This window comes from Sciurus carolinensis, chromosome 7, assembly GCF_902686445.1.
Source record: "Sciurus carolinensis chromosome 7, mSciCar1.2, whole genome shotgun sequence".
NCBI lineage: Eukaryota > Metazoa > Chordata > Mammalia > Rodentia > Sciuridae > Sciurus > Sciurus carolinensis.
Genome location: NC_062219.1, coordinates 83,562,946 through 83,587,007, shown reverse-complemented (window position 1 = coordinate 83,587,007; position 24,062 = coordinate 83,562,946). Strand labels below are relative to the sequence as shown.

The 24,062-nt window shown below is 38.4% G+C and overlaps 1 protein-coding gene across 1 annotated transcript; it reads right to left on the bottom strand.

The window, feature by feature from the left end:
• Positions 1-879: 879 nt before the first annotated feature.
• On the bottom strand, positions 880-6,095 carry Htr1b (5-hydroxytryptamine receptor 1B). The gene has a single exon (XM_047557109.1). It carries the CDS (start codon positions 5,045-5,047, stop codon positions 3,875-3,877), a length of 1,173 nt encoding a protein of 390 aa, XP_047413065.1. The 5' UTR covers positions 5,048-6,095; the 3' UTR covers positions 880-3,874.
• Between the last annotated feature and the right edge of the window lie 17,967 nt (positions 6,096-24,062).

Sequence of the window (24,062 nt, the reverse complement as noted above, 5' to 3'; positions counted from 1 at the left end):
AACTAAATATTTGGCCATTTCTTCTTAGCCATTAGAGAAACTGTAAACCATCTCTTGTGCTCCCTTGTATCCCTTGGGTTGAATGTCACCAGCTGAGTCAGATAATTATAAAAGGCTACAAATCTCAGTCACTTCTAGTTTAGCCAAGTTCTTTCCATTCAGGCTACTTTGGTGTTTCCCAGTCCATCCTTTCCCAAAGAGCCCTGCTTTCCTATGCTACAGGTACCCTACAACCATAAAAAAAAGCATTGAGAAATAATGGATAAGAGGAAATACTATCTCTGAATTAAAAAAAAAAAGTCAGGCATCTTGATAGGGGCTTTGCATGTATAGGCACTAAGCCTTTGCAACAACTTGTGAGTAGATGATATTTTGGAAAGAGAACCATACAGTTCTAACATACTTCATTTGTAATTAAAACCTGGGACTTTCTGATTCCAAAAGCTATCCTTCTGTGTACTTTACTGGCCTTCATTTAAGTCAGTCTCTGACTCTTAGGTCTTACCCAAGTCTACTTCTAACTCAGATCTTTCTTTTCCTCACTTTGTATTTTAAGCATCATACAGTATCTTGGAATCTCACTATCTAGCCTAAAGACTACACATTCCTTCTGAAAATGCTGGTCTGGAAAACACTGTGACAGAGGATATGACTTACCCTCTTTGCAGGCATGATGTGAAAACACATTCTGTTTAATTCCTTTTAAATTCTTCACACAGAAGCACACTAAATCCCCAAGTTACCACAGCACATATCAGTCTGTCCGTGGTCTCAGTTATTATCAGTCATTTTCTCAGGAAGTTTCAACCTTCTAAATACAATCCCAGAATCCAATGAACTAACAACTATTCAATGATTTGTAGAACACAAAAAGGACTTTTATTTCATTATTTTCCCAAATTTCATTTTTAGTTGTACATTTGCTGAAAGGTGGAATACCAAAGGCAATTTTCAGTCACAGCAACTCCATTGAATACACATAATCTGAGATTTGACTGAGTGAATTATAGTCTTCTCAGGGTTTCCTGGTTAAAGAAGACAAAAACTAAGGTAATAGAGAGGAAAAGTGACAAATATTGTTCAGTAGGAAATTTGTTGAACTCAATAAACATTCATTCATGGGTGCAGTGTCCGTTTTTAAAAAGGAAACTCTAAAATTCCTAGAAATACAAGACAATATTGGTATTTTTAGATGAGTATACATTCATATATCTGTGTGAAATTTTGTGCAATTAAACAATATGGAAAATGTTGTTACCACAATCAATGAAAATATATTTTCATTTCTATGTAAGTTAAACATTTCCATCTCCCATTGTATGCTCTGCAGAAAAGCCATGTGTCTAGTTTATGAAATAAACTATGCTATAGGCAATAGTAACTGAAAAAGAGTTTAACAGTCTTAACTGCATACCACTGGGATGAATAATACACTTTGCATAATCATGTGCAATGCTGGATGATGATTCTAGATCTTTTATAACTACAAGGGTTTGCAAGCTTCTACTTGATACAGTATGCCCCAAATCCAGTCAATTCAGTCAAATAATCAAGCAATAATTAAGGTGGGTAATTTACAAAATGGCAAACAACCCCTTTGACTAAATTGACCTTGTTTTGTTAATATGAGTACACAATCATTGCAGGTGCCCTATAAAGAAATCATTTGTAAGTAGCTATTTGTTTCAATTAATTTTCCCCCCTAAGGCTCTTAGAAGTTGACTTAATTACCTCTTAGGCCCCAAGAAAACACAGCTGCATAAACAAAAGACCAACATATTAATAACACAAAAACAAATACCATGCTCTATGTACATTCCTCCATGGGAGAAATGTCACAAAAAGCAAACAAATTAACCTGGGGATCCAGCAAAAGTATAGGATTATCCAATGCCTAAAATTTTATCTTACTCCAGTGACAGGTATAATGTTGATAAACTTTCCTTTCTTACTTAGCTTCATGTGAACTTTTGAATACTGTATTTTCCAGAGTCATTACCCAAAGCAAAGGTCTGTGCATTAGGCAAGCACTGTACTTCAGTTCAACACATATATTGTCTGATGATCTGGACTGGGGAGCTTCAAGCAGAGAGTGCATCCATTTTAGAGACAACTCGCTACTGCAGATAAATCATATCAACTGCAGAAATCTCTCTGAAGAATGGGGTATGAATCTTTGGCATATTAAATACTCCATGTACACATTTTTTCCATGCAGTTGATCCTTTAGGAATACTTCTGCTTATTAAGATAATGCATTTTTTTTCACCTTTTAATGTGTGGCTTCACTCTGTAGTGGGAAGCCCTCATAATGAATTTGAAATAATTAAGTCAAAACTTGAGGGAAAAAAAGATACATTTAAAGTATTCCTAATATTATATTCATTGAGGCCAGGTCAGTAACAAATTTCTAAGGTTCAAAAGCTTTCCAGTTTCCTGATTATTTGGTAAATCTGAGGTTTGGTTCTGTATATTATAAAGAAAACAGGCTCAATTTCAGCCTCTCTAAGCTTTTCAAAATTTCTTGCATTTTATTTTCTAATAATCCTTTTTCCTATCCAACTTTAATAGCAAGAAAAATGAAACAAATTTCTTTCTCCTACCCCAATACAGTTTTTAGGGCTCTTGCTGCATTTTAAATATTTCTGGAGAAGAAAACTAGATCTCTTGATTACTGTATATGTTCGCACACGAAGGAATCACAGATGGGGAGGAGAGTGCAAATGACTATCAGAAAAATGTCTCATGCATTTTAAGATTTTTTTTACAAGTCAAAATATACATCCTCCTATTGCCCCCCTCATTCCTTAACTGTATAAGAACATTCCTATTTCATTAGTATCCTTTACATTTCATCTAGTTGGAAAAAGAATAGAGATACTTTTCTTTTCAAGGAGCAGTATATATCTAATACTAATCGGTTTAACCGACTGCATTAATAAGACATAGAGCAGCACTTCGGGCTGAGTCACCCATCATACCCTTCATTTATGGGGATTTAAATGTGTAAAATGATAAGCACATGGAAATCAGGAAGAAAAATAATCTGCAGACTTTGGCACTAGCACACAAAATATTTTGTTTGAGTTGTTAGAATTGTAGTTTGACAATTTCTAAACAAGGATTTTAAAAATTAGAAATCTGCAGAAAACAATCTTAGGTGTTTATTCTCAGTGTAACGCTCCCATCTCCCACTCCCACCCGCCTGCCCCATATAGTTTCAATTATAATAAAAATAGAGATCTTAGCATCAGAATTCTGCTGTTAACTCTTCAAGGTTCTCTGCGCCATCCAAGACACATTTAGGGTTTGAAGCACCAAATCCACAAGTTTCTCCAACCAAGTTTAAATAAACAAAAACTGAAGACTGAAGAATGCCAAAGTAACTGTTCTTAAATTAAGTTGTAACACAATGTTCTCCCCAAAACACAGGGTATTAAGTGTCTAGTTCAAGTCCTGCCAGGCTGTTTGTAGATCTGTCTCAGTCAGGCTTCAGACAACAGCTACAAGTATCACTGGCTTTAGAGGGCATCATCTGTGATACTAAAGCAGGGCAGGGATCATCTATCCATCATCAATTTTTAAAAGTTACAAACCCCTTTGTGATTGGCTGCCGCAGGATCGTGCTGAGCCCAAGGTTTGAGGGGAGGAGGAGAACCTTCTCCTCAGCAGGGAAGCTCTACATTTAGTTTGAACAGTTCTCCTTTCAGAGCTCTCTCTCAGGGCTGTCCTGGCTTCTCAGGATCCATTGCCCTTTCCCGAAAAGAGAGCCTTGTTCTGACCCAGTAACAGCGAAAGAAGATTCCACCTACCTGTGGAAAGACCCAATTTGATCCCCAAAGGCCGCTTAGGCGACCCCACTGCAATTGGCAAGTCAAGTTGTGCACTTAAAACGTATCAGTTTATGGAAGGCTTGTTTGAAATCCTCATTGGACATGGTATAGATGATGGGATTGATGAGGGAATTTAGATAGCCTAGCCACGTGAAGAAGTCAAAGATGGCCAGGTGGAACCAGCAGGCATCCTTGCAGATAGGCATCACCAGAGAGATGATGAAGAAGGGCAGCCAACACACAATAAAAGCTCCCAAAATTATCCCCAGGGTCTTGGTGGCTTTGCGCTCTCTAGCGGCCATGAGTTTCTTCTTTTCCAGCAAGGCGTCGGAGACTCGCACTTTGACTTGGTTTACATACACGGGAGACCCAGATTCGCTGGGCACATCGGGAGCCCGCGAGTTAATGGAGGTGACCGAGGACGTGGACCCAGGGGAGTCCGTTATCAGTTGGGCTCTGGTCAAGCGCTTGCCAGTCTTGTTGGGCGTCTGTTTCAAAATCCGCGAGCGGGCTTCCACGTAGATGCGGCCGTAGAGGGCGATCAGGAGCAGGGTGGGTAAGTAGAAAGCACCCACCGTGGAGTAGACCGTGTAGAGGACGTGGTCGGTGTTCACTAAGCAGTCCAACACTTCTTCCTCGGCTTTGGCCTGGCGCCAGAAGAAGGGCGGCAGAGAGATAGAGATGGAGAAGACCCACACCAGCGTGATCATGACAGCCGCCCTTTTGGGAGTCCTTTTAGCCGAATACTCCACGGCGTCCGTGATGGCCCAGTAGCGGTCCAGGGCGATGACACAGAGATGCATGATGGAAGCAGTGCAACAGGTGATGTCCGACGACAGCCAGAAGTCGCAGACCACCTGACCCAGTGTCCAGCGGCCCGTGACCGTGTACATAGTGCTGATGGGCATCACCAGGATGGAAACCAGCAGGTCGGTGACTGCCAGTGAGGCTATCAGATAGTTTGCCGGGGTGTGCAGCTTCCGGGTCCGATACACTGTGGCGATCACAAAGGCGTTGGAGAGCGTGGTGGCCAAGGTGATGAGCGCCAGCAGCACAACCAGTAGTACTTTCCAGGGTAGGGCAATGGAGTCCTGGTAAATGTAGCTCTCGGCGCTGCAGTTGTGGGAGGGAGCAGCGGAGAGGTTGGATTGGGGTACCCCGATTTGGGAGCCCGTGGGCGGCGGCTGGGCGCACTGAGCACCCGGTTCCTCCATGGCTCTCCTGGCCTCAGCTCTGGAGCGCAGCTCTTGGGCATGGAGTGGACCAGGAGGACAGTAGAAGACGGAAGGACCATGGAGACCACAGGTTGGTCTCGCCTTGCAAGTCAGTTCCGTGGGTTCCTCTGTATCTCCTCCGCCCAGGTTCCCAGCTGAAACTAGAGGTCACCGGCGTGGCAGGCAAGCAAGCGGGCGCGTCCCCTGCACTTCCAGTGCGCCTAGCGCTGCCTCTGCGTCTCTGATTGCTCCTCTCCACGCCCGGTCCTAGCCCTACTATCTAAACAACTGACCCACCCAGCCCAGCTCCGGTCTGGCTCTCTGGAGATATACAGTGGAGAGGAGAGAGGTATTGCTTGAGGATGGGGGCTTGGGTCAAGTGGGATCTCTTACCCTATTGCTCAGGGCTCAGCATCTCCTAACCTGGGCGCTCCTGGAATGCACACTCCGCCCGCAGGAGTTTCCTAGCTGTAGAGACCAAAGCTTGCAGGCCAGCCAAGAGTCTCGGTCTTGCATTCCCGACCCCCGCCCCAAGCTGGGGCACTTTGCTGCGGCGGTTGCAGCCGCCAGAGCTGGGTGGGGTGAAGTCTGGGAGCCGCGCTCCGCGGCGCCTTGCGCTGTAGCTGCCCTCCCTCTCTTTTCACGCGCTGACCAGTCGGGCGAGCTGCCCCGCGGAGACGGGGCCGCAAGAGGGGGGATTCGGGGGCTGGAGCTGTGGCTGTGGGCGTCGTGCCGCCGCTGCCACCACCACCTTGGTTTCACCAGCACCGCTGGGAGCCATGCCGCTGGGCGCACGGGTCTGGGGGACCTGGAGCCACACACCGGGAAGTGGTAGGTATCTAAGAGAGGTGGAGGGACCCGGCGAGCGCCAGCCGGGCAGAAGCGTGTGAGCGGCAGAGCAGATGGGCTCCTTTTATAGAGTCCGGGTCCGGTCCGCCCGAGCCGTGCAACTCGTGAGGCGCAGCGAGTGCGGACGCCTGCTCCACATCACCTTCCCTGTTTCTCTCTCCCTCCCTCTTTTCCTCCCGCCCAGTTCCCTTCCCGGCCAAACAAGCTCCCGCCGGGTCCTACTGCCCTCTCTCCCCTTTTCCCATTCCTTATCCCCTCTCCCCATTCCTTATCCCCTCTCCCCATTCCTTATCCCCTCTCTCGATCCTGACACTGCTAGTCTCAGTTCCGGCCAGGAATGAGAATAGGGGCGTCTTCTTCTCTGTGCGGGGTTTGAAGCTTGCCTCGAGTTTCGACACAGAGACCTAAACCCTTAGATGCGGTCACAGGCTTTGTCCTGGTGTCCCAGACTAGGTTTCCTCCTGCGCCCCCTTTCCTTCATTCCTGGATGCCGGTGCTTGGTGGAGCAAGCCCCAGTCTCCGACCTCTCCACTCTGGAATCTACTGAGCGCCACACCCAGGTTAGAAGGAGGTGCCAGTAATACATACCGCCTTAGAAGGAAACGGTCAATATGTGCGTTTTATACTTAGGGCTTCAAGTCATCCTTAACTCCTGGTAAATTAAAAACTGATTTTTCATAACTAGGTTTAGAAATTTGTGCTTGTCATTCAGTTCCTTTCCTTCAACTTTGTGAGTCAACAGCGAGGGCTAGAGGCTGTCTACAAAAATGTAAAAGTATCACAAACAGAAGCCAACTGTATGTGAAATTAAACCTTCCGCTCCACCCTCATACTCCAAGCCTCTCCGCAGTTCAGTGCTCTGGATAACTGTTCCCCTTGAGCATGTTCCTTCCCACAGCCCTCCTAGAAAGGAGGTCATCAGAATTCAAGAAAAAATGGGCTCTGGAGCTGTGGCCATCAGCATCATCAGTATGCCTCTCTGCCCTCAGAAAATACAACAGAACATAGCCATAGGCAACAGCAAGCTATAGAAGTACTTTAGATCCCATTAACAGAGCTAATACCCTGCCCTCAGTTTCCCCTCCAATCTCAACAGAAACAAATGCATTGTGGCTATACAAATGTGAAAGTTTAAAGGAAAGCACCAGAAAAGACAATTATTTTCAATCCTGAGAAATAAGTAATCCCTACTACGAATTCCTAGACCCCTAAATGTTTGACATGTCCAATATATTTAATAAAAACCACATTGTAATTGAATTTATCAGGTAAGATGCAAGCATATTTTAAAGAGAATCAGTCTCGGAGTCAAATATTATGTGATTAATCCATTGAGTTTTGGAAGAAGAATAATTGAGATCCTTTGCACAAAGGATCTTTTCTTTCTTTCTTTCTGTTTTACTCCCCCCACTTTTGGAAATGGAGTCTCACAGTGTTATCCAGGCTGACCTAGAAGGACTGAGCTCAAGAGATTCTCCCGCCTCAGCTTCTGAAGTAATTGAGACTATACACATGCATTGCTGTGCTGGCTAAGAAGAGCTTTTACCCAAGGTGACCCAGCCCAAACCCAAGTTCCCTTAATTCTTGGCTCTCTAAGCCAGGCAGGTGTCAAAACAATAAAACGTCTATTCTATGCAGGATATTTTTCTAGGCACTAGGAGTATGGATGCCAATAGGGTAGAGGCAGATCCAGGTTTCCAGCAGCTTGCATTCTAGGAGAGACTGGCAATAAACACATGAACGAGTAAATAATTTATATAATTTAAAGTAGTGTCACGCGATATGAAGAAAATAAAACATCCAGGCATTGAGAGTGTACTCCTTTAAGGAGGAAGCTCTCCTGATGTCCTCTTGACACGGGTTGGGCTGCAGTAGCTGTCCTGGTCTCTGGTGCCTGGCACTTCTCCAGTATCTTAAGCTTACCCCAATTTTCAGGGGTCCTCCCCAACCTCACATTCCATTCGTGCACAGCAGGGTCCTTACTTAATTGTTTTGCAAACTGCCGTGCTCCCTTAGAAACCAGGGAAGGAAACAAAACAAGCGCACTGAAACCACTAGGTGGGGGCGTTGGCCAGGATCGAGCGAGTATGTGGTTGCGGGTGGGTGTGTGCTAGGAAACTATTTTCCTTCTATCTTAGGGGAACTAGGAAAGACTTGAAAAACCCATTGAAGGGGTGGGAAACGGAGGTGGGGGTGGAAGGGAATGCTACCAGTTACGGGCAGCCTTTCCTTTTTTAAAATTTCTGCTTCAAGAGCTTGGGAAGGAGAAAACCACTTGTTCTCTTTGGGGTTTGCCTTTAGCGATAGGAGGACCTGTGGCATTCTCCATCCTTGCTTCTGAGTCCCAAGCCCTGAGCAGAATATGCTACTTCTGGGGAAAGTTTGATTTTAGCCTCTTCTGTTAAGAGTTGTACTAACACTGTCGCCGCAAAGAAGAAATTTTGGCAGAGTTCACTGGAGAACCACATTTCATTAACCTGGCTTCCGAATTTCACTCATTCCTTTAGCGCTTTTAAACATAAAACGTAGGTGTTCGCACATGAGAGAACATGGGTGAAACAGAGGACCCTTAAAGGCGTTCGTGCCTGCATTGCTTCTGCGGAGGACCCGCCCCTGACCACTGTCCTTGAGCCGGGTTCACGTGCCCGCTCCGCAGTACCCAGCGGCGCCAACAGGAATCTCTCAAGTTTGCAGTAAATTCCGCGGATACAGTCTCAGTAAGAGGGGTAAGGAGGAAAGGAGGCTAAAAAGGATCCAGATAGAGTACCAGAGCTCAGCAAATTTAACTGGGTGGGGCTGAGGTTGCAGCTCAGTAAGATAGAGTATCAGTTTAGCATTTATGAGGCCCTGAATTCAATTCCCAGTACGAAGGAGAAGAAAAAGGGGGGAAGAAAAAGCCATTTTGGGGGGGACATGGGGGGAAGAGAATTAAAGTGCTCAACCACGAACTGCACGAGGGTGGAGTTTCAGCAGAAGCTGAGTAAGTGTAGGATAATGGTTGAACTGCAGTGTCAGACAGGAAAGCAGATTCCGTAGAGACCTAGTTGGGGAGGGTTTGAGAAAGAATGGCCCCTCTAGGAGTCCTTTCCTAAAGAATGTGATACTGCTGCTGCTGCTGCTGGGAGATTCCAGGCAGACTAGGAAGTTTAGAGCTCCTTAACTAGATCAGAGACACTGTTAAGAGAAATCTCCCCCTCCTCCTCCTCCTCCTCATCCTCCTCCTCCTCCTCCACCTTCATAAAACCACCAGTCACACCCCACAGAACCAAGAACTTGATACAACTCCACGCTACCCAGGATGAAAAATGCAACCTCTCACCCTTCATCCCCTTAAATATTCACTTGCAAAATCTACAAGCATTCCTTAAACACAAAATGGGGGGACCTGGAAAGTTACATTTTATTAAGTCTCGCTTCCTAAATCTGTGGTGTTTTTGTTATTGCTTTGTGTTTTGTGTGATTTTTTTTTTTTTTAATTCCCACCCAGAGAAATGAGCATCAGGAGGCTAGCAGCAAGCACTGTACATAATTTTCAGGTGTGGTGGTAGCCCCATTCTAGGTTCCTTTTATATTTCCTTCACTGACTGTCTTTAAAAGTTTGATAGCAATAAAAGTACAGGTCTACCCAATGCCTTGGTTCTTACCATCCTTTGTGTCTTCTTTGATGAAAATAAGAAAGTGTTTAGACAAATGAATACACACACACACACACACACACACACATATACAAACAATTTTGGCAGACAAATTCTGAGGGTTTCCAGAATCCTTTTCCATATTCATTAACTCCCACATTAGACCTTTGAGCTAGTATTTGTGTCATGGTGCTTACATGCTGTCAGCTTTATTAAGATTTTATATATATATATAAAATTTATAATTAAAAAAATTTTTTTTTCTTTTTCTTTTGGTCCTAGGGATTGAACCCGGGGTACTTAACCTCTGAGCCACATCCCCAGCCCTTCTTATTTTTGAGACAGGGTTTCACTAAATTGGCTAGGGCCTTGCTAAGTTGCTGGGCTGGCTTTGAACTTGCAATCCTCCTGCCTCGGCTTCCAGATCACTAGGATTATAGGTGTGTCACTGCTCCCAGTTTAAGACTGTTTTAATACCTCACTTTGTAGTAATAGATACTTTGCTACTTTAAACAGACTTTAAACACAGACCTACAGCATACAGATTATTGCTGGTTCAATGCAAACTCATTTTAACCACTTAACTCACAAAAAATGTCTAAATCACACATATCCTGAATGAAGATGTATGTCTTAGAAATTTTCTAACTTAAAACTAACTAAGCTAAGCAATGTGAGTACTAGTTGTATGAAAGATGGAATGGTGAATTTTCTTCTTGGACAAAGAGTGGAATACGGCAATATTGAGAAATCTTTGCATGGAAAAACTATTCCAATGAATCCACCAAACTTATTTTAAAAAGAAAAGAAAAGAAACAAAACCTTGCTACTTTAACCTGGCAGTGTCCTTAGGTAGCTTTGTTCATGAAGTTTCTGGTGGTGAAAAGAAAAAAAACAAATAAAAAATTTGATGGTGAAGTTGCCCACTAGCCTAAGGAAAACAGAAATATAAATGCTTCTTTCTACATTGAAAATAAGAGTTTTGTTCTTATTTTCAAACCAGAAAAAAATTGCATCACTCTATGCAATTAGTTCTGGTCTTACAAAGAAAACAAGCCAAGTTGTTTTTTTTTTTTTTTTCCAATTGCTTCTATACCTGTAATTCATGAATAATAATCATTATCCTTTATTGAGCACTATGTACTAAACCATATGCTACGTGTTCCATACACATCCCTCATTTAATTCTTAAAACACTGAAAGTTGTCATTATCATCCTCATTTTCTGGATGAGGAAATTGAGACTTAGAGAATTTAAGTAACTTTTCCAATGTCAGACAGCTGGTAAGTGATAGAACCAGTTTCCAAATTCAAGTCTCTTTAATTTCATGTTCCAGCCCTTTACCAATATTCTACATGGAATCAGTCATGCAACTCAGCACTGGCAGCCATTTTAACCTACCTGCCTGTGACCCTACTTCCTCCTTCCTGTGAGATGACATCATCGCTTATAGCAATTGAAGTCTCCAGAATACTCTTTAAAGTTTTCAAATTTTTGAAGAGGGGAGGAAGAAGAGTGGTGGTGATTGTCATAAAAATCAGGTAGAAAGCTGTGCACCATAAAATGGAAACTAAAATAAACCCTTACCCAAGAATATTTTTCCTTAATTACTGTCAGGGTATGTTTTAAGTTTTTTCTGTTTCATCTTCAATTTTTTTTTCATTTCCATCTTCCTTCATCTCTGTATCTTCATCTTTAACATTTCACCCACAGCTGCCATGAACACAAATATATACCCTGAATTCATTAATTACTTAATGATTTTAAATTGTGGGGTTGGGATGTGTTAAATATTTTAACATTCCCTGTTTTCCACATTTAACCATATTAGCTTGAATATTAATCAGAAAAAAACCTAGGAAACTTGAATTGATTTTCTCCCCCCCCCCATATATTGAATTTAATTGATTTTTTTTCTCCTATGGATCAGCCAATTGACCAAAGTAAAAAAGACCTATTCCTATACATAAAATAATTAAAACAAAGTTATTTAAAGGGTATCGTATCAACCAGAAAATAGTAATTCAACATGTTCATCTACTAAGAATAATATAAAAACCAAGAATGTAAACAAAAATAAGTCTAGATGTTAGTGTACTAGAACTTATGTTTTGTACATAAGAGTTCCTCTTAGCCTTATTCAGATCTTAATTCCACTTACTTTATATAGGTTGTAATGTATTTGGTTATGTGGTTCCCAAGGTCCTGAAAATTAGAAGCATCACATTAGAAATGGATAACAAAGTACATCAGATAAGAATGAATGTAGCAAGATGTCATATCTGTCAACAGTATTGTAAAACAAGGAGGGAAATCAAAGGAAAACTTTAAAAAGTCTGTATTAATACATTTAATAACATAACTTTTTGTGACTAGTGATGGAAAATAATTTAATCATACCTAAAAAAAAAAAAAAAAAAGAAGGATCTATTTCATGGAGAGTGGGGCATTGCAAAATCCAAAAAGAATTGAACCACCAGCTTGCAGCTGAGCCTTAGGGAAAGCCAGCACTCAAGTATCACCCCCAAGATCATCCTCTTTCTCTGTTGGTTGCAGTCTGAATGGTGGCTTCTTTCATCCATTTCACTGTAGACAACATAGGAAACTAAATTGTTGAAAGCACAACTGTTAGCACCTTTAGAGTTTACATCATACAGTTTCAATCATATTTCAGAAACAAATTTGAATCAGTTCCAAGTTTGGAAAATCTAAGAAATGAGTTTTGCTTTGGAGTAAAATGTAGGAAATCATGAAAGATCAACATTGCCAAAGTAACAACTGAAAAATCATATTTTAAAATTTTTGAAAAGTTGTAGAAACAAGAAGAATTAGACAAACTAAAATTCCTGGGAAGGGGAAAAGCATTTCCTATATGAGCTAATGATTGCTTTATTTCCTTGAGGTATTTTCTGATCCTGGGCAAAAGTGTGAATCAGACACAGCCCAGGGAGAGAGGAATTCTACCTTGGGAAAGTGAAACAAGCCAAAATTTCCCAGATCGCTGGAGACAGTGTGTCACATGGACATTCATTATGTATTGCGGCAAAACAGAAGACCAGGGGAAGGGTAAGAAAATTCTGACATGCAAATTAAATCTCCCACAGTCTTGGAGTGCTTAGAAGAAAAAGTTCCTCTGGAGGTCAGGAACCTTTGTTAAATATATCACTGTTCTTCCCTTCCAGCAATTTGTGAGATTTTGAAGCTCAGTGGGACAGTATAGAAGAGGAAAGCTCTGAAAGGAGAAAAGAATCTATCTGCAGTATTTCAGGGCTGAGGAGACAGAGAACTTCCAGGCTCTCAACCAAAAGCAAGACCCAAAGAACAGAATGAATCATAGATAGGACTGAGCATAATTACAAATCAGCCTTGACTCAGCTTGGTATATGACTGACTGGTTGATAAAATCAGTTCTTCATGCATTCTGCCTAACACAGGACGGGGGAACACTGTTCGGACAAAATATTATCATCTGACACCTCTACACTCCTTTTATATACAATATCTGATTACAATAAAAGGCATGGTATATGCATATCGTCAATAAGAATGTGACTAATAATAAAAATTCTAGACAATGGAAGTAAATTCATATTAAAGTTAGCAGGAAAGGAATTTAAAATAACTACTATTATATGCTAAGGAAAATAAAGAAAAATAAATTAACTGAATAAGAAAGCCGATTCCAACCATAAATAGGAATCTTTAAAAACAAAGTCAATAGACACTCTAGAAATACACGTGCAGCATCTACTAAATACTCACTGGATGGAGAATTAGCTCACTGGACACAGTAGAGGACAGGGTTAGTGACCTCACAAAAGCCAAAGAAAATGTCTAAACTGAAGCAAAGAGTACAATGTGGAAAGAAAAGAACAGAGTATAAGAGTAAGTTAAAAAATATAAAATTCATGTACAGAGGAAAGGCATGAGAGAATGGGAAAGAAAATGCTTGAAGAGATAATTTCCAAGAATTTCCAGAAATAGTGAGTACATCAAACAAACATGGCATGGAAGAAGCTCAAAGAACTCCAGCCAGAATAAATAAGAAGAAAGCCACATAATAACCACACTGGTAACAAATCAATGACAAAGAAAAAATTTAATAAAATTCCCAGAAAAAAAAAAACAACACATATTCCTTTCAAAGGAGCACTAATACAGCTGAGATTGACATATTAACAGAAACTGTTAAAGTCAGAAGATAATGTAAGTAACATCTTGTATGTAAGTTAAAAATAGAAAACTGTCAACATAGAATTCTATGCCTATGAGTTAATGTCCTCCAAAACTGGAAATGAAATACAGATGTTTTCAGCTAAAGAAAAGGCAAGAGAGCTGTGCACAGTAGGACAGGGGTCAAAGAAATAATAAAGGGAGTCTTTTAGGCAAATCAAAGTGATTCCAAGTGACATGCAGCCTGGAAACAGAATGAAGAGCATGGAAGAGTAAAACAAATAGAACAAATAATGTTTTCCAGGATTCTAACAAATGTGGAGAGGTAAAATGCATAAACCCAAAGACACAAAGAGCTTCTATCCAAAATAAAGAGAAATAAACCGAGTGAACTATGTAAAATTCTTGTATCATTCAAAAAGAGGTAGAGATATTTAAGTTCAACAGAAAGACATAAGAATCTTAATACCATCTCTTCAAATTATATAAAACAAAATTTGATGGGCCAAAAGGAGTACTAGACAAGGTTACAATCAACTGTAGAATTGATGAGATGATATAAACAGACAAAAATATTAATGAAGATATTAAATACTTGAATAATATTCTTAATTTCAATTAAATGACATAGAAACATTCTATTTTAACAACCATAATATAGACATTGTTTTCAAGGGAACATAGAGCACTTACAAGCAGAATATATGCCAAACACAAAACAAGTCTCAAGTTACTAAAACAGATGGTTCACCAAAGAAGAATAGATGACATATAAGCATATTAAACAATGTCAGTGTCATCAGCTATCAGGTAAATGCAAATTAAATCACAATGAGATACACTCTACACCAATTAGAATGCCTTAAAAAATATTGGTAATCCCAAGTGCAGACAAAGAGCTACTGGAACTCTTGGTGGGAATGCAAAATGGCACAACCACTTTGGAAAAGAGTTAGTGGAATTATTATAAAATAAAATGTACATCTATGATCCAGCAATTCGTTTTCAAGTTATCTATCCAATGAAAAAGAAATTTATGTTCATACCAAAAACTTCATACAAATATTTATAGTAGTTCTACTCATAATTACCAAAATTTAGAAACATCATAGATGGCTTTTCAATGAATGAATGAAAAACAAACTGCATCCAGGAAACAGAATACAACTCAACAGGAAAAAAGAATGAGCTATTGATTCACCCAACATCAGGGATGAAACTTAAATGCATTTAAATGAAAGAAGGCAAATTCGAATTTATACAACTTCATTTATGTGACACTCAGGAAAAAGTGAGATATAGACAGGAAGAGATTTGCCAGTTTGCCACTGGTTGGGGTAGGAAGGTGATATACATTAGCCCTATCAGTGAATGGATCTAAAAAGTGTATGTATACATATCTAGAGCCACAGATATATATAAAACCAGGTTATGAAAGAAAAGACAGAAGTCAGACTGTGACAAATCAATCTAACTCTATTACAGATGAATTAGATAACCACACAGAAGATGGGGGAGAAAGCTGTTGACCTATATAACTTTAAAAAACAATGCCCTGACTTAATAATGCTAGATTAAGAACGGCAGAGAACCACGTACAGGCAAAAACTTCAGTTGATAAATTTGTTTCTCTTGGGGGAATTCAGTAGGAAAGAACAAAGTACTTAATTCACATATCAAGAGTGACCAAATAAGTAAAGATATGGTAGATAATCAGAGTCAAATTTCCCATCAGAGAAAGTTAAAAACAAACAAACAAACAAAAAAAAAAAAAAAAAAAAAAGGAAGGGTAGAATGCAGTCTGTGGTGTTTGATTGGAGTCCTAGTTTTCAATATGAATTTGTGTTTTTTTTAAATGTATAGATAGACTAGACAGAGAGACTTAGAAATAAATGTAGCACTAGATGTGAATACATACACATTTTGGTTCTATCCACTGAGAGGACTACTAGGCAGTGACAGTAGTCATCAATATAGGTTGGTCCCCAGATTTTGATTTCTGTAGCATCGATGGCAGGAAGTATTCAAACCTTGAGATCTCGTATTATAAAATCAAAATGAAGTTTCCATTGCTATTGTTTGTGAAGCACAAAAATACATCACCAGCTATGCCAACTATAATTTAGAGATAATATGAATACCTTGCCTTAATTAGATTCCTTGTAAATGTTCAGTGAATGAGTCAGTGTTATCTTTCTCTACCTCTTCTATACAGAACTCGGAGAACTTATTCCATGGAAAGAAAAGACAGACTGAGAACAGTTTTATGGTAACATTTTCCCAGAACAAAATATACTTTTAGCCCATGAACTCATGAGCAAGAAAACAATGATTGGCAGGACATGATGACCATATAAAACTTCCCATGTTTATTTTTTTAAATCACATTCTTGCATGTGCATGCCTGCAATGCCAATGACTCACAAGGTTGCAGTAGGAGGATTGCAACTTTGAGGCCATTCTGAACAACTTAGTGAAATCCTGTCTCAAAACAAAAAATAAAAAGGGCTGGAGATATAGCTCAGTGATAAAACTCCCCTGGGTTCAATCACCAGTACAACAAAATAAATAAGATTTTATTTCCTTATTCAATTGAGAATCCAATTGTTACTACTGATTTTGGGTCTTCAGATTTGCAATTATTTAATTATACAGACAATTAAATGATCCTTTATTTGTATGTGCCATTACATGCTAGTTAGCACTGTTATGTAACCAAGTTCTGATTTTTAGATTTGACTATATTTTCTAGTGAGATTTTGCTATTGATGGAGTTATTAAAGTGATTATGTGCTTAGTGTCTCATCTTTAAGGGCAGTTGTTTATGGTTCTGCCACCAAAGGGAAGTTTTTTTTTATATTTTGGTGCTTACTCTAACCATCTTAATTTATTTGGATCTAAAATCAATTTACCTCTGAACTGCAAAAAATAAATAAACAAGAACATATTTTTCTATTTTATGCAATTACTCCATGTGCTTTGGGAAAACACAGTATTTTTAAATAAGGCTAAGTTTCCATGTGTTTAATGCCAGCATACTTTAGAGTCATGGCATATCGTGATGTGCTCCATGATTTGCCAGTGCCCAAACCTCTCTCCTTCCCTTGCCACATTTGAGTACAAAGCTGTGTTCTATCAGCTCTTTATAAAATGTTCCCAGCCTTCCTCCTGTGGATTTACACAGGCTGATTGCTAACACGTGGGTTATAAAAATATCTAAATGCTTATTCCTTATCAGCACTTCTTATACAGTAAAGATTATTTGGTTGGATAATGCCCTTAGATGTGTCTTCCTTCCTTCCTTCCTTCCTTCCTTCCTTCCTTCCTTCCTCCCTCCCTCCCTCCCTCCCTCCCTCCTTCCTTCCTTCCTTCCTTCCTTCCTTCCTTCCTTCCTTCCTTCCTTCCTTCCCTCTTTCTTCTTTTTCTCTATAATCATGAATGAAAAATTTTAAAATGATTTTTATTAGTAGAACATTTTACATTTTTGTCTAATTTCTGGTCTAAATTCAGCTTCCTACCTTGAATTAGACTATATTTTTATCATGTCTTGATCCAGTTTGGATCTTGAATGTCCCCCAAAGGCCCATATGTTAAAGAACTGATCCCCAGGGCATTGCTTTGGGAAGTGGTAGAAACTTTAGGATATGGGGCCTTGCGGGAAGTGCTCAGGTTATTGAGGACTTACTTTCAATGGGGAATGTGGAACTCCAGTTTCCTCCTCCTTCTCTCTTTTTGCCTCCCGGTCATGTGGTAAGCAGTTTGCTCTGCCACACGCTCCCTACCATCTGATACCCCTGTGAGAAGTTCAAAGCAATGGATACACTTGCTCTAGGGCTGGAATCTCTAAAATCATGAGATAAAATAAATATTTTCTCTTTAAAAGTTAATTATCTCAGGAATTTTGTTATAGTAACAGAAAGTTGACTGACACACTCTTTATGTCCTAATGGTGAGAATTTTTTTTTTCCTGAATGTTTTTTATGGCATTTTGGTACTGTCGTTGCATTTGCATTTGTGCATGAATGTTTGTGTTAAAGTCTTTGTTTTACTAATAAAGATTTATAGATTAAGAATTCCTGATGTGATAGTTATTAAGCTTATACTAAGATCAAGCTATAACTTAAAATGATAGTTATTAAGTTTACATTAAGATCAAGCTATACCTGTTTGATTTACAGCAGAATATCTAATGACACGTTTTTATTTTAAACATTTGGGGTGGAACTTTTTATATAATTCAGTGCTCAGTGGGGCTCTAGAAGGTCTGATTCCACATCGCCACCTGAGGACTGAGGGACCACTAACTGGTGGCAAACCCCTTTTTTACACAGCTATATCCATTTCACTTATAATTTGGGGAACTCTCTGGGTTTATATCCTCATCTATTGGTTAATCTTCTAGCAGTCATGGATGTTAGACGTTTCCATGTCTGCTGTCAAAAATCTCAGATTCAGCGGAGCACGGTGACATGTAATCCCAGGCACTCTGGAAGCTGAGGCAGGAGGATCTTGAGTTCAAAACCAGCCTCAGCAAAAGCGAGTCATTAAGCAACTCAGTGAAACCCTGTCTCTACATAAAATACGAATTAGAGCTGCGGATGTGGCTCAGGGGTCGAGTGCTCCTGAGTTCAATCCCTGGTACCACTCTTCTACCCCTCTACCTGCCAAAAAATCTCAGATTCATTCTTGATTCAGGAAAGAGTCCCAACAAATCAGAACAGACAATCCTATTAGAGCAGGGTCGTGGAGATCCACTGCTGCACAGCTGGGAGACTCCAGGAGGACCTAGAGGAAGGGTCTGAGTAGCTGTGTTATTAAAGAGGACCTGACTGAGTGTGCTAATGTGAGAACTACCATCTGATGTGTAAGCCTATCATATGTCATCTAATTTATGAAGACATCAATGTCATACCACTGAAAAACTATTCAATTGTCAAAATCTTTCCTTATTATTAAATTTTTTATTACTACATTGAAAGGGATTTTTGACATATAAAAATAAATATTTTTTCCTAGGGCAATATTCTAACAGCTTTTACTTGAAATACACACAAACATGTGCAACAAGTGGCAACCACATCAAAACTTCCTTTAGTAATTACAGAATACAGTCCTATTTCAGAAAAGTTCAAATGTAGAAAAAATGTTCATCTTAGACTTAATCAAATATGGTAAGTTCAATACTTTACTAGTTCATCTGGCAGGTCTGCTGATTATCGGCTCTGCCTGCATACTCATTATAGTTGGTGTTTTTATAGTCCACTTTGTGTGGATATATCAATATTTCTCAATGATTAAAAGTGTATATTCTACTTATAGATATCTAAAACATATAAATGATATTATAATCATCTTAGAAATTTGACAAAGATTAAAATTTTATTTTTTATCTGACAGAAGCCAGAATGAATAGCACAAATCAAGAGAAGTTCAAATAAATTTCATGAGTCTAATTCTGATCATGTGACTATATGTGAGTAAGTGGGGAAACATCCTAACTGAAGCCAATTAAGATACTATAGCATAACAAAAACCAGTGTTATAAAAAAGAGGAATTCAATATACAGAGTAAGATGCAAAAATAGAAAATGTGAGAATTGCTAAATACATTCAGAAAAATATATGAAGAATTATTTAATATGTCAGAGTCCTAAAGAGATTTTTTTAGTGAAGAAAGAATAAGTTTACTTACTGAAAGTGCTTACAAATTTCAGGCCAATTAATAAGAAAAGACATACATGTTAAATAGTCTATGTTGTTTCATTTTCAGCATAATTTTTTTTAAAATCTTAAAAAAATCAATGCCGATAACACTAGACAGGTTGCCTTCAACAAGCTCAGCTCCTCTTGCATCAGTACTTCCTCCCCCAAAATAATGGAGAAACGTTTACAGAGTTTGAAAAGAATCCAAGATATAAAACTAGATTTCTGTACCTTGAAAATTTGATTCACACATAAGAAAACAACAAAGACAATCTTAGATGTGCAAGAAGCTGTATTTTTTTTTTTAAATCCAAGTTTTATTAAACTGATAAGTTTGGAAGGAAATGTGCCAACATGTTCACCACTGATATTATGGGGGTAGAGAGATTACAAATAATTGTCATTTCATTCTCTTTTGAATTGTTATTTTCATTTGAAATTAAGTATGTATTGCTTTTATTTTCATAAATAGAAAATAAAACTTTTATTTTTAGAAGCTTTTAATTAGGCATCTTATCACAATGCAGAAACTAACACTACATGGTTCTAAACTTCATATTTACTTAATATGCATAATGAGCATATTCACAAGGGAAAAAAATTAGTTCAAATTCAGCAGTTACTGAAATCGAACTCTAACTCTTAAAGTTCATTGAAGGTAAGACCTGCATGCCAAAATATAACTTTTGCACTATTTAAATAAAGGGATCTTATATATGGATTGTGCTGAAGTATCTGATTTGTAAGTTTTTTAACTGTTGCAAGGAAGTTTCCTTCATATCTGGAAATTATAGCAAGCACATGAACACAGTCTGAGCAAAATTAAATTTGGTTTCTCCTCAACTTGAAATGCAAACCAAAATGACAATGTATGTGGGAAGCCAACCTTATCTAGCAGAATCAGATGAGATTGAGCCATGGGACACTGACTTCCAGGAACTAGCAGTCATGGAAGTATGTGGCACTGGGTGGGAGTGGTTCCCTGTCTAATGTCCCTGAGAAAATGACTTCCCTAAGTCCACCCCATCCTGTTCATCACAGAAGAAGCCCCTCCTCTTCTGGGCCCCTTTACCCGTGTGTCTATAAATAAAAGAGTTGGGCTACTCTATGTTGTTAGAGACCAGAGCTGGTATGACCAGACCTGTCACACCCCCTCTCATTTAAAAGGAGTATTGGCTCTTGTGTGTTTATTGATTAGATAAGTTTATGGGTAATTGACTGATTTACAGCCAATATCATCCTCCAGCAGTTAACCCTTTTCTCCTCTATGTGGGATATGGCTGAGAGACCCCCACAAATGTATTTTTTAGCCTTTTAAAGAATATATATTTCAGCATGCATAAATGTGTGAAATCCTGACTGTAACCTGATTTAAATGTTAATCTTTGGTGATTTTTATTTTACACCTATGGCTTTATAATACCTTTTCAAAAAACTATAGTTAGCAGTAATAACATATCTCCTATGCTCAGCCTAGAAATAGTACAGTCAGGCTTTAGGACTTTAGGGACCAGCAGTATATATTTCAGAATGTGTGTGGTTGACTAAACTGCTAAGTATTATTAACCATGTCAAATAAAGTAACATTAATTTTTTAAAATGATTAGTAATTTCTGAACTTAGATCTTTAAAAACACAGCTAAAAGGTATAATGAAGTAGTTATTTAAGGACTAATACCTAGAATGTTCCTCCTTCAATAAAATTTCTATTTGAATTTTGTCAACATTTTCCCTCTCCATTTATGAAGATATACATTCAAGACTGTCTTGGCAGATATTTTCTCTTTGTTTTTGGTTAAACAAGTATATTAAGGACCTGCACACAGCCAAGATATGTAAAAGGCCTCATTGTAGACTGAGGGAATTCTTGAACTTGTCTCTAAACTATAAGAGAAAAAAATGCATGACATCTGCTCTAATTATAAGTTTGAATTAGCATCAATATATCAATTTTCCCCTAAGAGATACCACCATAAGCTATTTATTACTTTCTATCAGGAAAAAAAAAAAATCCCTGTGAAAAACCAAGACATGAACTGAAATCTTAGAAATGTGTGTGAAGGGAACCCGATAGTATTATTCATCAGCTGGAACCTTAGCTTTATCTAGACACCACTCAAGAATACTATCAACTGGGATTTTCTTCTTCGGACTGAAAAAGAAAAAGATAAATGTGAATACCAAGTACTTCCTCAGACTTCAATTCAAAGCTTTGCCTATAATTAAATCTATCAAAAAATAGGAAAAAAAAGTATTTTTAATAAAGAGCTAAGAATTATCTATTTTTGAGATTTTATTAAGGTTTTTTTTTTTCATTTGGCATAAAATCCAAGAGAATATTTGAGAATATTGCTTTGTTTTTGGCACATCCAAATATCTAAATCAATATATTCAGTATGTTCTTTGTCTTGTTATCAAAATATAGTTCAAAAATAACACATGTATAAGTATTTTAAACTTCTCAAAAAAATTCTATTCAAAATGTTCCGGTCAAAAATCAGTTTTGAAAAATTATCAGTTGGGGATTTCTACACTGGGACATCTTTGGCTAGGTGTGGCATCTGTCCTTTACAATAGCAATCATTTTAGTCTTCTCCAACAAGCACACCCTGTTAATTGGTATTAGAAGAGTGTTCAGTGTCAGGAAAACAGGAGGAATGATTCCTAGCAAGACTGAATTGGTCACCATTTGGTTGATAGATAATACTTTATCAATGCTACTCATCCATAACTCTTTTGACTTCTAGTAAATACATGAGATATCTGCAGTGGGTAGTGATTAAATAGCTGCTAGTAAGGTCTTCATTTTTTAAGAATCTCTAGCACCATTCTCTTGGGTTTGAGGAGATTTCCATCCTCTATAAAAACTTATTTTTACTTATGTTACATTAAAGTGATCATGAGAAGGACTTAACATATTCAAATTCTGTTTTATAAAACAATGTGCTGTTTATAAGAAGAACAAAAACATGTATGTCAGATCATTTAGCTAAAATAAAACATACATTTAATGTATTTTCAATTCAGATTCAAGATGCTGAATTGAAAGTAAGGGTAAAAATTTTAAAGTTTGCTAGTTAGGCTATTTTTTTTATGGAAATCTGATGGAAATTCATAGCCATCATATGCCAGGTAGAATATGCAAATATTATCTATTTTTCTTGCTCTTGGAAATATATATGCTCATGCTTTCTGGGGGGAAAACATTCCCTGTCAAGAAACTGCTCAATTTACATGAAGAACGTTCTTTACCCGCCCCTTTGGTTCACCACAATGCACACTGCACTGCCTCCTTTATTAAGAACCTTACCTGAAATTTAAAAAAAAAAAAAAAAGTTTAGAATGAAAACAATTGTGCTTTTCTCTCTCATCTTTTACATATTGGGTTTAAAGGCTATCCTTGATCTTGTCTTCTTGAACTATCAATAAAATTGTTAGCCAGTTGTTTTTTTTTATTAAAAAAAAACTTTATTTCTACTCAGTATGGCTTTGTTTTTGCAAATCAGTCACTATGGTTTTAAATTGGTGTGAATGTGGTTCTTTGGAATTCACCAGAGCTATTAACAACAAAAACATGAATCGGAGGTGAGTACTTTGCTTAGTAATCAAATTTTCAAGAAGCCTTTGCATGTGATAAATAACCGGCTCTTAACCACCACTTTTTCTCTTCACTAGAGGCTGTTTCATTTTTATTCCTTCTACTAAGCCGTATACAGATTTTTCAATGCTCCATATAAATGTATTTTCTCATAATTTAGATTTTATCTTGAAAAAATATGATTTAGGAGAATAATTTTACTTATACTGTTTTGATACTTTTCTCTGCCTATCCATGAGGACTACATTAAGAAAGACAATCCCACATGCTATCACCAAGATTCAGTCTTCTTGAACTGGGTCACCATTTGCTAAGGGTTTCAGATCTCTGAGATGATTTCTAAGCCTATTATCAACACTGACAGTCTTATGCCATGAATTTTACACATGCCTAATACATAAAGTTGGAATACTTGCTAATGATGCAGAAAAGTTAATAATCCATACCTGTGAAAAGAACAGTCTCCACCGAAGAATCAGTAGTCTCTTTCATCACTAATGTCCATTATTCTTTGCTCAAAGTACAGAATTAGAAAATTAAAAATTAGAATTATATTTGCAACTTCTTGCTAAGACAATTTATTTAAGAAAATCTTGATGATCAACCAATAAAAAATATTTACTACTTGTACTGAGAGTTCAACAAAATGACATCAATAGCTATGGCAGTCAAGCCTCATGTTCTCCCTGAAGCTGTGGAACACCCCTGAACATGCTAATGCTCTTCATCTCTAGGAAATCTCTGCTTGCCAATGATGTGTTCTAATTGCTGTCTAGCACTAGTCTAAACAGAGGGCTTTCTTTAAAGCAGACATTTGAATTTCCTTCAATCTTGGGTCACATAGTAACAGCCTTTTGACTTCTCTGGAAGTCGCTCTCTTTCTTCTTTCTCCTTTCTCCTTTTCCCTATGCCACCTTTCCAAGAAATAAACTGCAGTGCTCTTATGGTTATCTTCTATGTTTTCAGACACTATATTTTTATTACATAAGCAATAATGCCAACAGGATCAATTTGGTCTTTCTCCTACCATCTTCAACTTAATTCATCCAGTGAGTT

What these genes read in the sequence shown, in the direction of transcription:
- Htr1b (XM_047557109.1), bottom strand. Translation starts at nt 5,047, where the DNA reads ATGGAGGAACCGGGTGCTCAGTGCGCCCAGCCGCCGCCCACGGGCTCC.